General features: G+C 49.9%; 1 protein-coding gene across 1 annotated transcript in view; it reads left to right on the top strand.

The window, feature by feature from the left end:
• The window catches only part of GTPBP1 (GTP binding protein 1), a 34,806-nt gene that overhangs the window by 13,910 nt on the left and 5,731 nt on the right, over positions 1-15,165 (top strand). The window contains exons 5-12 of the mRNA XM_053582650.1: positions 3,036-3,159; positions 5,319-5,433; positions 7,007-7,151; positions 7,256-7,438; positions 8,154-8,289; positions 8,878-9,056; positions 10,732-10,932; positions 11,858-14,733. Of these exons, the coding sequence (XP_053438625.1) occupies positions 3,036-3,159; positions 5,319-5,433; positions 7,007-7,151; positions 7,256-7,438; positions 8,154-8,289; positions 8,878-9,056; positions 10,732-10,932; positions 11,858-11,950 (1,176 nt within the window). The 3' untranslated portion in view covers positions 11,951-14,733. The remainder of the gene's footprint in view (positions 1-3,035; positions 3,160-5,318; positions 5,434-7,006; positions 7,152-7,255; positions 7,439-8,153; positions 8,290-8,877; positions 9,057-10,731; positions 10,933-11,857; positions 14,734-15,165) is intronic.

Below are 15,165 nucleotides of genomic sequence, written 5' to 3'. Positions count from 1 at the left end.
TGTGTTGCAGGGGTACCTAGTCCTCTAAGCTTATAATTGCTTCTGGGTATGAACCTTGATCTCTCTCCTGTATTACACCGGGAAGGGAGCCCCTTGGTAAAAACTGGGTACCATTGCAGACCTCTCTGGCTTTTTGCAGGGGCATAGAGGAGGGTTTCTCCTGGGACTTCCTTATTACCTTCAGGAATGCTTTCTCCAGGGGGTTGGCCTACTCTAGAGAGGAGGCACCCTTCTTAGAGAAGGGAAGCTTGGTGAGAAAGTGAAAGAGAGCACCATAGAAGACATGGGCAGCAGTCAAAAGGGCCTGAGAGGTGGCCTCTTCCAGATGCAGGGAGGAGGACCACCCAGTGTACAGCCCCTGTCAGCAGGCTCCTGGTGCCTGGGACTGTGCTGGGCCTGGTGATACAGCAGTGAATAAGGCTGCGGGGGGGGAGGGGGGCGGGAATCCTGAGGAGCTTGTAGTGTAGTTTTAAGCAGTTCATTGTGTAGATTAACTGAAAGGAAAGGAAGCAGAGGGCTCTGCGTTGGATCATGTTGTTAAGCTTGCCTTTGGGTTTCTGGACAGAGAGTGGAAGTGGTGAGGCCCACAACCTGTGCACAAGTCCATGGCTTTCATGGAGGATGGGAGGAGAAGGGAAGAAGGGAAGGGAGAGAGCAAGAGTGCACTTATGCAACTAAACAAGTTTTCCCTTGGCAAGTCCTTCCTAAAGCCTTTCCCCATTTCCTGATTGCTTCAGCTGCCTGGATTCATAAGTGTAGTAAACATAAGCATCTGTTTGTAGCTAACTTGATCAAGTTGCCCCACAAACACAGGTTCTCAAGGAAATTCTCCCCAAGGTAGAGTGTGGTAAAGCGAGGCAGGACATACGGTAAGAACACTCTTGTCAGCTCTTGAACTACAGTGAGCAAGACCAGTTAATGGAAGTGTGTTCACCCCATATAAAACATTATATTCACATTGTCTGACTTTTAGTCTGTGATCCAAATACTTAAATTTCTGCATAAAATAATGAAATGTTTCATTATTTTTTATGACATTGGATTTTCAGGAAAAAATATTTAATATACATAAATGGCATAGATAGAGCACTCTCTTATCCAGGTTGGGAAGAGCAATAGGAAGTCTGGGTCGGATTGGAAAGGTGGTTGAAGGGAACGGGAAAAATTGGGAGGAAGATTGTAGAGGTGTCCTGATGTGGGACAAGGGAACACAGTCAGTCACAGGTCAGCTATGTCAGCAGGATGGTGACTCATCTTTGAGCTGTAACGATCAAATGAGCATCTCAGTACAGACATTCAGGAATGGATAAAGCACTATAGAAATATGTCATGGCATTTTTTCTTTACAATTTTATTTTGTCCTAGTAAATAATACATTTATATGGTGCAAAAATAAAAAGGTGGCAAAGGGTTTATAGTGAAAAGTGTTCCTTCTTCTTTTGTCCAGTTTTCTTCCTGGAAGCATCTGGTATTTCCAGTTTTTTGTGTACCTGCCGAAAATGGGCAATATACCACCAAGTGTGTATATTGTCTCCAATTCCTCCAATTTCAAACATTCAGAAAAATTAAAAGAATAATATAATGAATACATAAACCCAGCACTTAGATTCAACACCATTAACACTTTGTCATAATTACATGTATATGTGATGGATACGTATGTGTATATATGTACACATATGTACATATGGGTTTTTGTTTGTTTGTTTTTGCTGAATTGTTTGAAAGTAGATTGTAGAGATTGTGACTCTTTGCCACATATTTCAGCATACAGCTCCTAAAAGTAAGGACTGTGTCCTACTGTTATTGTAACCAAGAAAATGAATAATAGTTCCCTGACATCTTCCGCTAGCTAGTCTATGTTTATATTATCTCAGATGTCCCCAAATGTCTTACGGCTGCTTTTTTCAAACCATGCTACAATCACCACTCACTTCTTTCCATGGTAGCATAACGTGTATACCTTGTCCTTTTCCCCTTGAAGATACATCTTAGTGATTAGTCCATATTAATAGATAAGTTTCTTTCTTTTGTATGACACTTTTTGTACATGTGCTTTAATTTATTTAACTAGTCTTTATGATGGTATTTAAAACATTCGTTGTGACTCAGTGCCCATAGCTCAGTGAGTAGAGCTCCAGCCACATGCACTGGAGCTGGCGGGTTTGAGCCTGGCTCAGGCCAGCTAAAACAATGACAACTACAACCAAAAACATAGCTGGACGTTGTGGCGGGCGCCTGTAGTTCCAGCTACTTGGGAGGCTGAGGCAGGAGAATCGCTTGAGCCCAGGAGTTTGAGGTTGCTGTGAGCTGTGACACCACAGCACTCTGCTGAGGGTGACATAGTGAGACTCTGTCTCAAAAATAAATAAATAAATAAAATTAAAAAAAAAAAGAAAACATTCGTTTTTACTAGGAGGAATAGTAACAGTAGTAACAGCTGTCATAGCTTGAACACCTAGTTTATGCTGGTTGTGTGCTGGACCTTTCATATTTGTTATGACATTTAAATCTCAACCTTCTAAAGTGGGTATTGTGGCTTGGCACCTGTAGCTCAGTGGCTAGGGCACCGGCCACATACACTGGGTTTGAACCCACCTGGGCCCACTAAACAACAATGACAACTACAACAACAATAACAAAAATAGCCTGGCATTTGTGGCGGGCACCTGTAGTTCTAGCTACTTGGGAGGCTGAGGCAAGAGAATCTCTTAAGCCCAAGAGTTTGAGGTTGCTGTGAGCTGTGACGCCATGCCACTCTAACGAGGGCAACACAGTAAGACTCTGTCTCCCAAAAATAAATAAATAAATAAAGTGGGTATTGTTATCTCCCCATTTTACAGATGAGGAGACTGAGGGCCAGGGATAAATCAGTTGTTTTCCCAGGCTGTCTGGGTTTATCTTCTTTATTGTTCACAAGTCTCCTCAGATTTTGATAGCCTGCATCATTGAGTCAGGGGCTAAAGTGATCTGTGCCCAACTTGCAGCAGTCTCTGCCTCCCTTTCCCTGACAGTTCCTTTCTATGTTGGGGTAGGTGGGCAGCAATGCTGGCATCGTGGGGATGACCAAGGAGCACTTGGGCTTGGCACTGGCACTCAATGTACCTGTCTTTGTGGTAGTCACCAAGATTGACATGTGTCCTGCCAACATCCTGCAAGGTAAGTGAAGCCTCCAGCTAGCAGCAGCCACTCTGTCACCTGCTGTATTAAGGTTTTAGCCCAGAATCTTCTTCTTCCTCCCCTGTTTAGCTCTTGGTCTGAACATAGGCTGGAATTATCCTCTGTTGTTTGTTCCTTCTGGTTCTAAACAGAGGATCCTTGAGATCCCTGATCTGGCCCCTCTTTTCAGATGACCCCAGGCAGAAGAAGTTGGGTTCCACCAGCTAAGCTGGATATATATGGAGAAGTTTGGGCAGAGATCTGACTACCTTTTGCCACCAAAGCTTCAACACAGGTTTGCAGGACTGGGCCTTTGTGCCTCTCTCCCTCACTGTTGAGGATGGTAGAAGAGAATGGGGAGGTGAACTTTTGGAAGACCTCCTAATAAAGGTCTGTGTAGACTTCAAAATGTCCAAGAGAGCCTTTTTTTTTTTTTCTTTTTGAGACAAAATCTCACTTTCTTGCCTTTGGTAGAGTACAATGGTGTCATAGTTCACAGCAACCTCAAATTCTTGGGCTCAAGCGATCCTCTTGCCTCAGCCTCCTAAACAGCTGGGACTACTACAGGCACCTGCCACAACACCCAGTTATTTTTAGAGACAGAGGTCTCACTCTGGCTCAGGCTGGTCTTGAGGTTGTGAGCTCAGGTAATCCACTCGCCTCAGCCTCCCTGAGTGCTGGGATTGATCACAGGTGTTAGCCACCCCATCTGGCTTTTTTTTTTTTAGACAGTCTCAGTTTCTCGCCCTCAGTAGAGTGTCATAGCTTACAGCAAATTCAAACTCTTGGGCTCAAGTGATTCTCTTGCCTCAGTCTCCAAAGTAGCTGGGACTATAGGCGCCCACCATAAGGCCCGGCTATTTTTTATATATGAGGTCTCGCTCTGGCTCAGGCTGGTCTCCAACCTGTGAGCTCAGGCAATCTACCTGCTTTGGCCTCCCAGAGTGGTAGGATTACAGGTGTGAGCCACCATGCCTGGCCCTAGTTTTTCTATTTTTATTATTTATTTATTTATTTTGAAACAGAGTCTCATTGTGTCACCCTCGGTAGAGTGCAATGGCATCATAGCTCACAGCAGCCTCAAACTCTTGGGCTTAAGTGATTCTTTTGCCTCAGCCTCCCAAGTACGTGGGACTACAGGGGCCTGTCACAATCCCTGGTTATTTTTTTTTTTTTTTTTTTGATTTTGGCCAGGGCTAGGTTTGAACCTGCCACCTCTGGCATATGGGACCGGCGCCCTACTCCTTGAGCCACAGGCGCCGCCCAAATCCCTGGTTATTTTTATTGTTGTTGTTGTTGCAGTTGTAATTGTTGTTGAGCTGGCCTGGGCTGGGCTTGAATCCGCCAGCCTTGGTGCATGTGGCTGGTGCTGTAGCCACTGTGCTATGGGCACCGTGCCTAGTTTTTCTATTTTTAGTAAAGAAGGATCTCACTCTTGCTCAGGCTGGTCTCAAACTCTTGGGTTTAAGTGATTCTTTTGCCTCAGCCTCCCAAGTACCTGGGACTACAGGGGCCTGCCACAACCCCTGGCTATTTTTATTGTTGTTGTTGCAGTTGTCATTGTTTTTGAGCTGGCCTGGGCTGGGCTCGAATCCGCCAGCCTCGGTGCATGTGGCTGGTGCTGTAGCCACTGTGCTATGGGCACTGTGCCTAGTTTTTCTATTTTTAATAAAGAAGGATCTCACTCTTGCTCAGGCTCGTCTCGAACTCCTAAGCACAAGTAATCTACCTGCCTCAGCCTCCCAGAGTGTTAGGATTATAGGTGTGAGCCACCACACCTGGCCTCTAAGAGAGCCTTTTTGTCAGGTGAAATTTTTCCAAGAAGCGGTGCATTCTGGGAATAACACCAGTTTTCTCAGGGATCCCCTTGTTCCCCAAGAGTCACTTGCTTATAGGATGTGGGGTTTTTTAGAGACTCTGGAGAAATCTGTTAGGTTTCAGACTCAGAGCCTTAGAAAGCAGACCATGTGCTCTCTAGCAGTGTGTACCCACCCAGAGTTTTGATCCTCCTTTTTGCTTCTCTAGGCATTGTGGCATTTAACACTGGTCCGTCTGTCTGTCTTCTGCTTGCATCAGTAATGAGTGGACCCATCTTACCCTGGAAGCCTGGCCAAAGAGAAGGCTATGTCCCCTAATTCTGTTCCATTTCACCCTTTAAGAAACCCTGAAGCTGTTACAACGCTTGCTGAAGTCACCAGGTTGCCGGAAGATTCCCGTGCTGGTACAGAGCAAGGATGATGTGATTGTTACAGCCTCCAACTTCAGCTCTGAGAGGTAACCTGTGGCGGCATACACTTCCGGGCAGGCACCCTTGCTGGCAGAGCTGCAGCAAGTGATGGGCCCAGTGTGGCTGTTTGGGCATGAGGTTTCATGAAAACGCTATATCAGAATACCTTTTATTATTCAGAGTTTGGAGAAATAGAAATTTCTGGTCTTAGCCCAAGGTCTCCCAGGTTGGCATTGTTGCCTGGGGGCTGTAGCAGGTGACCCAGATTCTGAGATGCTGGCTTTCCTGAGATTGGAATCCCCGCTAAGGCTTCAGTGTCCTTATCTATGAAATGGAAGTAATATTACATTCCTCAGAGGACTCTCATGGTGCTGGAAATGATGTATATAAAGCACTTAGAACTGTACACAGTTATGTTCTATAACTGTTATTAATTCTTTAGACTATTATTCCTGAAAATCTCTTTAATCATAGATCAGTTTTGGCATCTACTTATTAATGTATCCTTTCATTACTTAAATATTTTGTGGCTGTTTGTTCTGCTAGGCTCTTCATCTAGAGATTGAGGATTCAGACTTGACTTGAGCACAGCCCTTGTCCTTGAAATGTTAAGCTCTTTGGTCAGAGATACTCTCTTGATAACGATGAACTTCATTAACTCTGCCTCTTTGCCCAGAACCTGGGGGCTCCTCAGCAGTGATCTGGCTCCTGACTTGGTCTGCAGTGCAGGACCCAGAACAGTCTGGCTTCCTTCCAGTGCCTCTTCTCTGATGCCTCTATCTGGCCAACAGAGGGGCATGTTCCAGATAGCCCCATTCTATGCAGGAACTACTCTCAGAGCTGTGGGGAATGTATAATTCCTGATCTCTAGAATTTAATTCACCCTGAATAGGTGAAATTGAGCCCATTTAGATGACTCTGATGGAAAATCAGATGTAGTCATGTGTAACAGAGACACAAAAGCTCTCTGGGAACTCAGAGGAGTCGAGTATGTCCATCCAGCAAAGGTTTCATGGAAGGAGTGGTATTTGAGATAAGATCTAAAGAATGAGAAGAGTCTGGCAGTTGGATAAAAAGGAAGGAGTGGAGGAAGGAAGGTCCAAGTGAGCAAATCCACAGGGGCAGGAAAATGCCAAGCTGTGAGGGGAGGGAGAGTTTTCCGATGTGGCTGGACTGCGAGACTTTGTGAGAAACACATCTGCAGAGATGATACAAGCCCAAGTTTGAAGGGCTGGGAACGTTGGGACAAGGGATTCATGTTATCATCTGTGATGGAGAGGTCATTAAGGATTTTAAGGAAGCACGTATAGAAAGATATGCTGCTGCTTCAGGAGGAAGAAGCAGTCTTGAGGTTCCAAAGTAGGGTAGTGGTGGAGCAGCAGGAAGGGGACAGGTTTCAGAGACAAAACCAAGGAAGATAAGAAGGCCTTGGAGCAAGGCTAAGTAGAAGTTTACTAGGGCCAGGCAGAAGGGGCAAGCCCTTGGAGGTGGGTAAGGGAAAGGTGGAGTCGTGAGCAGCAGCATCTGCTCCTGGAGCCCTGCTGCTGCTCTACCCTGTGTCAAGGCAGGAGTGGGCCACCTGAGCTCCTCTCTCCTCCCTTCCTCTGTCCCTCCATTTAGGATGTGCCCAATATTCCAGATCTCCAATGTTACAGGCGAGAACCTAGATCTGCTGAAGATGTTCCTCAACCTCCTCTCCCCCCGTACCAGCTATAGGGAGGAAGAGCCTGCTGAGTTTCAGATTGATGACACCTACTCTGTGCCCGTGAGTGGCTCTGGGGTGTGGCTGGGTGGGCCTACTACAGGGGCATCAAAGGGTGGGTCTGTGGTAAGGATGGACTTACCAAGCCAGGGTCTTCTCCTTGGTAGGGTGTGGGGACAGTGGTGTCGGGGACAACATTGAGAGGCCTGATCAAGCTGAATGACACACTGCTGCTGGGCCCAGACCCCCTGGGTAATTTCCTGTCCATTGCTGTCAAATCCATCCATCGCAAACGCATGCCTGTCAAGGAGGTTCGTGGGGGCCAGACAGCATCTTTCGCGCTGAAGAAGGTGAGTGGTGATGACACGAAAAACTCCCCTTGGGCTCTATTATGCAAGGCTCTGGGCCAGAAGCTTGACTCATCGTCTCCAGCTGGTCTGCAAGGTAGGGATTCCTGACCTCATTTTGACAGATGAGGCCCAGGGAATTGTCTAAGACACACAGCTTATAAGTGCTAGAGGCAGGACTTGAACCCAGGACTGCCTCCTAAGCTTTCTTCCTTTGGTGCCTGAGCAGGGTGCTCCCAGCTCAGTGGGGAGATCAGATAGGACGATCCATCTGCATAGAGCCATTGGGGTCTACTCCAGGTCCCCTTCCCATTCATCCTTCTACCTCCTGGGCTTTGGGGTAGTGCTAGCCCTGAGTTCATCTACTTTTTTTGCCAACCAAATTAACCAGGAAAAGTGGGACTTTCTCTTCTCTCCTCAGTGGTTAGATCATGATCAACTATCCCTTCCCCCTGATTGCTTGCCTGCCTTTCCTTCTCTTCCATCATTCGAGGCCCAGAAACTGAAATGCCAGTTCTTGCATGAAATCTTTCCTGACCCCCAGTAGCAGTGTCTGGGCTTCCCAGATAGCACTAAGTCTGTTTGTGCTGGCCACCCTACAAAGCTAGTGGTCCAGTATGGTGAGGGGCCAGGCTCAGCTGGGGTGGTCTTTAGGACCAGGGGATAAAACCAGAAGGCATCATTGTCCCTGAGGACTGGGGTTCCCTCTGTCTTTCAGATTAAGCGATCGTCCATCCGGAAGGGCATGGTGATGGTTTCCCCACGCTTGAATCCCCAAGCCTCCTGGGAGTTTGAGGCTGAGATTCTCGTCCTCCACCACCCCACCACGATTAGCCCGCGCTACCAGGCCATGGGTAGGAGGCCAGGCCATGGGTGGGAGGCCCCTGTGCTAGCTCCCTTGAGAAAGTGCTCCCAGCGACCCAAGTCCCGCAGTTGCAGCTCCAGCCAAGCAGCAAGTCTTCTTCATTGTGTCTAGTGATGCCATTCTGTGCTCCAGCCAGGGACCGCAGCGTTTACTCAGTCCTGTAGACACTATGCCGAAGGATCTCACCTGCATTGTTCAGCCAATGTCTGCTGAATACCACTGTGTATGTTGCCACGTGGTGTTGCCAAGGGCCTAGGGACAAAGATGAGTTAGATGGGCAAGGGCCTTGTCCTGGGGAGCTCAGTACAGTGAGGAGGCACATGTGCAAACAGAGTACCCCTTAAGCCCAGGAACTAGGACCCCTGTCTGCGCTGGGCTGAGTAGGGTGTGAGGGGATGCGGTGTACTGAAGAAAATGAGGGAGAGTGTGAAACCTGATCAGAGCCAAGAACGGGCCCTGGCGATAAGCCCTGCCCTGCCGCAGCTTGCGTGTATTTCATACTTTGATTTGTTGCTGCCCCTTGTCCTGAGGCTACAGAGTGGTTTAAGCCTGTCTTGATCTCTGGCTCCCTTGGCAGTGCACTGTGGGAGCATCAGGCAGACGGCCACCATTCTGAGCATGGACAAGGACTGTCTGCGTACTGGGGACAAGGCCACTGTTCACTTTCGCTTCATCAAGACCCCAGAGTACCTGCACATAGACCAACGGCTGGTGTTCCGGGAAGGCCGCACCAAGGCTGTTGGCACCATCACTAAGGTATGGCCGGGGCAGACTTCCCTACTGGCCCCCAGGGTCACTCCTCTTCTAGTGACCTTGAACAGGCTCTTCTTGAGGAACCCTGAGGAGACTCCCTAACTTTTAGGGATAGAGGTACAGTCTCTGATTTGGGAGAGTGGGACCATCACTGAGGTGTGGCCTCAGTGCCATCTTCTCTGCACATCCAGAGAGGTGCCCCTTGGCCTCCCATTGTGGGTCTTGGTGGTGACCATGGAAGAGAGAAGGTGGGGTTGGGGCATGGCTTCCCTCCATAGGAAACTGGTGGCAGACTGTCCGGGCTTAGCCAAGGTCAGCCTCCATTCGAGATACCAGCACAGGCTCCTGTGGCTTGGTTGGGGCTGCACCAAGGTCTACCCTCAGAGCAGAGGTCTGGTTGGAGTGAGGGCTGGATAGCACAGGGGCTTGTGAGCCTAAGTTCCCCTGGGGTTTGAGCTGTTTGTATATCCTGGAGCCCACATTTGCCCTCTGCAGACCTGATTTGTGGCCTCTTACAGGGGCATTTGATAGAGTGGTTTGACACCTGCTCCATCTAGAGAAGGAAGTGCCCCAGCCTAAGATCTTAGAATCAGCCTTAGCTGACTTTTCTTCCAGAATGACTTTCTTTGGGCCCCTCCATAGTGACCCTGGGACTGTGTATGTTGGGGAGGTGGGGATCATGTCCTTGGAGGCATTTTCCTCTATGACTGGCTGGGAGTTTGGCAGAGGCCATAGCACACACTGAGGTACCCCTTACAGATGCACTGGGCCTCCTCCCTGCTTTGTTTGAGTTTGAACTTGGGCCATAGGGAGGATTTTGAGACAGTTGCTCCTGACCGATAGTAGCTTTGTAGATTTCTGATAGCCAGGCTCTGAATGTTTCCAGCAAATGAGACATTCTCTAGGTTTCTTTGGGAGGCCTGAAGTTAAAACTTGCCCTAGATCCTTGCCACAGGGGCAGCAGTAGGATTCTGGGCTAGAGATGTAGCTGATGCTCTGAGGAGTCTTGGCCACCTTATTAGTCAAGGGAGCCTCAAGCTTGACTCATCAGGCCCTGGGCAAGCTGAGCTGAGTGGGAGGTGGCAGAGAGGTCCACAGATTACTCTGTGAGGACAGCAACTGCAGCAGAGAACAAGACGGAGCCTTTCTGGGCTGGTGAGAGGCAGGGAGTAAGCCCAGGGTCATGGCAATCCTAAGCCACTGACTAGGGATGAGAACTCTTCTGTTATCACTGCCTTCTGTCACAGCCCTCCTGCCATCTTCCTCGCTAGACTGTCAACTCCAGGGAATGGAGCCAGGTGTGGTGGCTCACACCTGTAATCCTAGCACTCTAGGAGGTCAAAGCAGGCAGATTACCTGAGCTCAGGAGTTCGAGACCAGCCTGAGCAAGAGCAAGACCCAGTCTCTAAAAATAGCCGGGCACTGTGGCAGGCACCTGTAGTCTCAGCTACTTGGGAGGCTGAGGCAAGAGAATCACTTGAGTCCAGGAGTTTGAGGTTGTTGTGAGCTGTGATGCTATGGCACTTTACCAAGGGCGACAAAATAAGACTCTGTCTCAAAAAAAAGACCAGGGAATGGGAAGTCCCTGAGAAAAGGAGTGGGAACACAGGGGTGGGCAGCCAATTTGATGCCACTGCCCTCCAGCTCCAGCCCCATCCTCACCCCCTTGTTCCCACAGCTCCTACAGACCACCAACAACTCTCCGATGAACTCTAAGCCCCAGCAGATTAAAATGCAGTCAACAAAAAAGGGCCCTCTGACCAAACGAGAAGAGGGGGGTCCATCCAGCGGGCCAGCAGTAGGAGCACCACCACCTGGGGATGAAGCTTCCTCTCTAGGGGCTGCACAGCCAGCTGTATCCAGCAGTCTCCAGCCACAGGTGAGTATGGGTCCCTTGCAGCTTTGGGCAGGATAGCAGGGGCTGTGGCTATTCCTCTGATTTGGTGGAGGGGACACATAGGAGCACCTCAGGCATAGATAGGTGTTTTCCCATCCAAGTAAGAGCTGTTTGCCTCTGTAAGTTACAAGGCAGTGTTTTCCAAAGCATGGTGTGTGGCCCACCTAAAATGAATTTAATTGGTCCTGACTAGCATTTGGTTTTAATGAAATAGAATCAAAAAATGTCAAGATTTCCCCTTCATAGCAAGAGTGAATAGTTTGTGTGAGAGTGTAATGTATGTGTGCACAGCAGTCCAACAGGTTTGAGAGACACTATCTTAGAGGGCCCTCCTGTGTCTCCTCCCTGACATGCCAATATGCACACATCCTGAAGGAGAGGTGGCCTTGGGCTGGCGTCACTATGTGCTTACTCAGCATGTCCTGCTGGCTGTCCCCCAGGAGCTCTCTCCTGGCCTGATGAAGGCCTGGTATCCCCTTGCACTCCTCTCCCCAGGGTCTTTCTCCACCTTCCCCTCTTTAGAGAAGAAAGTTCTGTCTTGGTCCACCTTGTCCCTTCTGTCTTCTTGTTGAGCTTTCCCCCGGCTTGTTCGTTTCCTTTCTCTTGTCACTGTCAACAGTGCTGAGTGCTGATCTCTGCTCTACTTTGTGCTTCTCTGAACAGCTCCCCTCCCACCATTATCACATATGTCCGACTGTCCTTTGAGGGAGGCAGGCTGGGCACTGCTCCACTGTACAGACAGAGGGAAGTGTTGCTTGCAAGGTTACCTAGTAGACTGAAGGCTAGAGGGCTAGGATCACACTGTCATCTGACCCATCTCCTGTCACACTCTACCTCTGCGTGGCCCCTCTTGTTTGCCCTATTCCTAATGGGCCAGTGCTTCTCAAGCTTTTTTTTCTCTTTTCAGCTGAAGCCCAGCAGCGGTGGCCGGCGACGAGGGGGCCAGCGCCACAAGGTGAAGTCCCAGGGTGCTTGTGTGAATCCTGCCAGTGGATGCTGAATCTTACCTGGTTCACCCCCACCACCCAAGGGGTCCTCACACTCTGGCCACTGCTCTACCAGAATGACAGAGCAGCTCTGACCGCCACTGGCCCGCCCACCCAGGCCACAGCCAGAGCCTCCGCATTGCCCCACCCCTATTTTCCAGGGGGGTTGTAATTTATGAGCTGAGGAGGATGGCCAGACTTCCAGAGGACTGACCATCTCCCACCCTCTTTCCTCCCTGCCTTCTTCCTCACTCACACGTTTTTTTGTACATCTGGGCCCTTAGTTTTTATTCTGTTTATTATATGTCTCTGTCTGTATGTGTGTGTGTGTGTGTGCGTGTGTGTGTGTGGCACTTGGCCACCACCAGGGCCCTGTCAGTCTCTGTCCTTTTTTCCTCCCTGGCTGCCCGCCCACCTGCCTGCCTGTGTGTCTCTGTGAGAATCCTCAGGACTGTGAGGGGATGTCATGAGCTGAAGAAGCCCACCTTCCCTGTCTCACAGCTCCTCTCGGCACTCAGAAGCCCCTTCCATGGAGCCAGACTGGGCAGAGGGGCTTCTGAGATTCAACGCCTGCTGCTGCCAGAGCAGGGAGTCCCTGGTCTAGGACCTGGGGATTTTCTTTTTTTTTTCCAGTTAATTTCTTTTTTTTTTTTTTTATTGTTGGGGATTCATTGGGACCTGGGGATTTTCATAGGGAGAAAGCGATGGCTTCCCTTTTCTCTCTCTCCCTCTTTTCCCTTTGAGTCTCCAAACAGGTAATGCCAAAAGCTCTCCTGTGAGACCTGTAGATGTGTGGAGGGCAGTGGCAATGGGATTATAGGACTCTCCCTGCCTCAGACTCTCACCCTTGCCACTGACCCAAAGATATCTGATGGGTTTTCCCCATGGAGACAATCCTGCTCGCCTGGCTGGCCCTCTGCTCCTGCCTTTGCCGATCTACTCAGCCCGGAAGTGCTCACCTTGGCCTGGAGTCGCTCCTTGCCTAGACTTTGGCTTTATGTTGGGCTTCAGGCACTGGTTACTAGATTGCCATCTGGGTCTGCTCAGGGTTATGTTTTCTAGTGCTTCTTGTTGCTAAGGGTGGAGGATGCTCCTCTGAGCTGGACTGGGACTGGAATCCCCTTCCCTGCCCCATGGCCCTAGCGCCACTGCTACAGAGCACAGCAGTGAAGGGCCTGAGGCCCAGGTTTGGAAGCCCCAGTTGGGGCATCAGGTTAGGCAGGTAGAGGGGAGTGAAAGAGATTCTTCTATGCTTAGCACAAGGCATTCAGCCCTATAGAATAACCCCTGCCTGGAGTGGCAGGTGGGGTTGTATAGGCCACAGGTGGTGACATAGGCCCCAGCCAGGCAGGACTCAGCTCTGAACTGAAGCCCTCCTTGTAGGGTGGGCCAATGGGCAGGGAGTGTTCTTCTCTAGCTGGGGCAGACACCCAGCTGGCTGGGTCTTTCCTCAGCCTTGCCTCCTTCCTATCCCCAACTTTCTCCTTTCCTTCTGCTTCCTGACTGCTGGTCCCCGCTCCTTCTCACCTTCCAGCTGTTTCTACTTACCACTGACTCACGGCCATGGACCGATCAGACCAGCATCAAAATAAAAGTTTGTTCCAAGTTGACAGTGTCTCGTTCCCTGCCCAGCCTCTCCAGGTGGAGGTGCTGCCATGGGAGCGCATTGTTCTGCCTGCCCTCAAGCCCTGACAACAGCTGGGAGTAGGAGCGAGCCCAAGTTAGGGCTCCTTCACCAGCTGTGTGACACAGGGCACATTACCACTTCTCTGAACCTCAGTTTCCGCACCTACAGCAAGAGGCAGATCACACTAGGGTTGTACACATTCAGTGAGAACGTAGGTGAGGCCTTGGTTTGCCCTGAACGTGGGATGTGCTAGCTCAGCGAGTGGGTCACCATGCTGTTAACCACCCACGCCATCTCTGTGCCCTGTGTAAACTTGGATGAGGAGACATGGCTGATGTGTTTGCTGCAGCTGGACTGCCAGGGGGTCTCATGCTCCATGTTCTTTGATGTTCGTAGCTGTTATATGTGAAGTACATGTGGATATCATTAGTTCTGTTTTTCTAGTTAAGGAAACTGAAGTTCAGAGAGAAACATCATGTCACCAGCAGGTGTTAACTCCAGTACCAGCCTTGTCCCCGCACTTTTCCCAGTCAGCTGCTCCAGGTTGTCCTCTGGCCTTTGCCGATCCCTTGTCAGGTGGCTGTTTCCCTCTCACTCTGCCTTGGCTCTGCTTCCAGGCGCTGCTGCCCACTGATGCCTTCACAGAGGTGGCCTCTAGCATCAAATGCCCTGGCATGGCAGGGGCCATGGAATGTGTGTGTCTTAGCTGTGGCAGAACCTTATTTAGTCTGAGCTCTTTGGCCCCAAGAGCAGCTATGGATGCCAAAACCATTCTTTGTATTCAGGAGGCCTGGCCACCACCCTCGCCTCTGCCCTCAGACACTCAGGAGGGTGGGTTTGGATCTGTGTAGTCACCAGGCCAACAGGGGGCTATCTGCATCCAGTGTTTTACTGTTCAGAAGAACAACAAAAGTCCCTAGAGGTCTCAGCCCTCCCAACTATCTATTTGGAATAAAACACCAGCCCTTTTGTAGTTGATGAAGAATAAAGTGAATCCAGTTTATCTCAAATGGCAAGGCCTGACCTTTCTGTCTGTGCAGCAGGTGTTTGTGGCATCTTTACCAGGAGTAAGGACTGTGATGGTGGGACGAGGACAGAGGTGGCCAGATCCTCAGCTTCACAGTCAGGATCACTGTGCCACCTTACTGGCCACTCTGGCACAGAGAGGAGGTAACGGGACTATGACTGGCACAGGGGCTGCACAGGTCTGATGGGGCAGGGGGAGGTGCCGCGAGATCTGTGTGTGGGCAGAGGGCAGGTGCCCAGCCCAGGCAGGCATGCAAAGAGGCACGGGGCTCTGACGGCTTCAGGGACTTACTCATTGGTGCCTCTGAGGGTTGTCTTTGTTGAAAATGGCACTAGAGGCAGAGCAGGTGTTTAGTGAAGTGGGAGAGGTGACATGGAACCTAGACTCCAGGCTGGATCTGTGCTCCACCTAGCCCCTCTCCTGTGTCTGTCCCCACAGTCCTTCATACTGACTGGTCCCTGCCTCTGTTGTTTTTTTTTTATCTTTTTGAGACAGAGTCTCACTTGTTACCCTTGGTAGAGTGCCGTGGTGTCATAGCTCACAGCAACCTCAAACTCTTGGGCTCAAGCGATTTT

This window comes from Nycticebus coucang, chromosome 3 (genome assembly GCF_027406575.1).
Source record: "Nycticebus coucang isolate mNycCou1 chromosome 3, mNycCou1.pri, whole genome shotgun sequence".
Lineage (NCBI taxonomy): Eukaryota > Metazoa > Chordata > Mammalia > Primates > Lorisidae > Nycticebus > Nycticebus coucang.
Note: the sequence above shows the minus strand (reverse complement) of the source record. Positions and strands in the feature narration are given on the sequence as shown.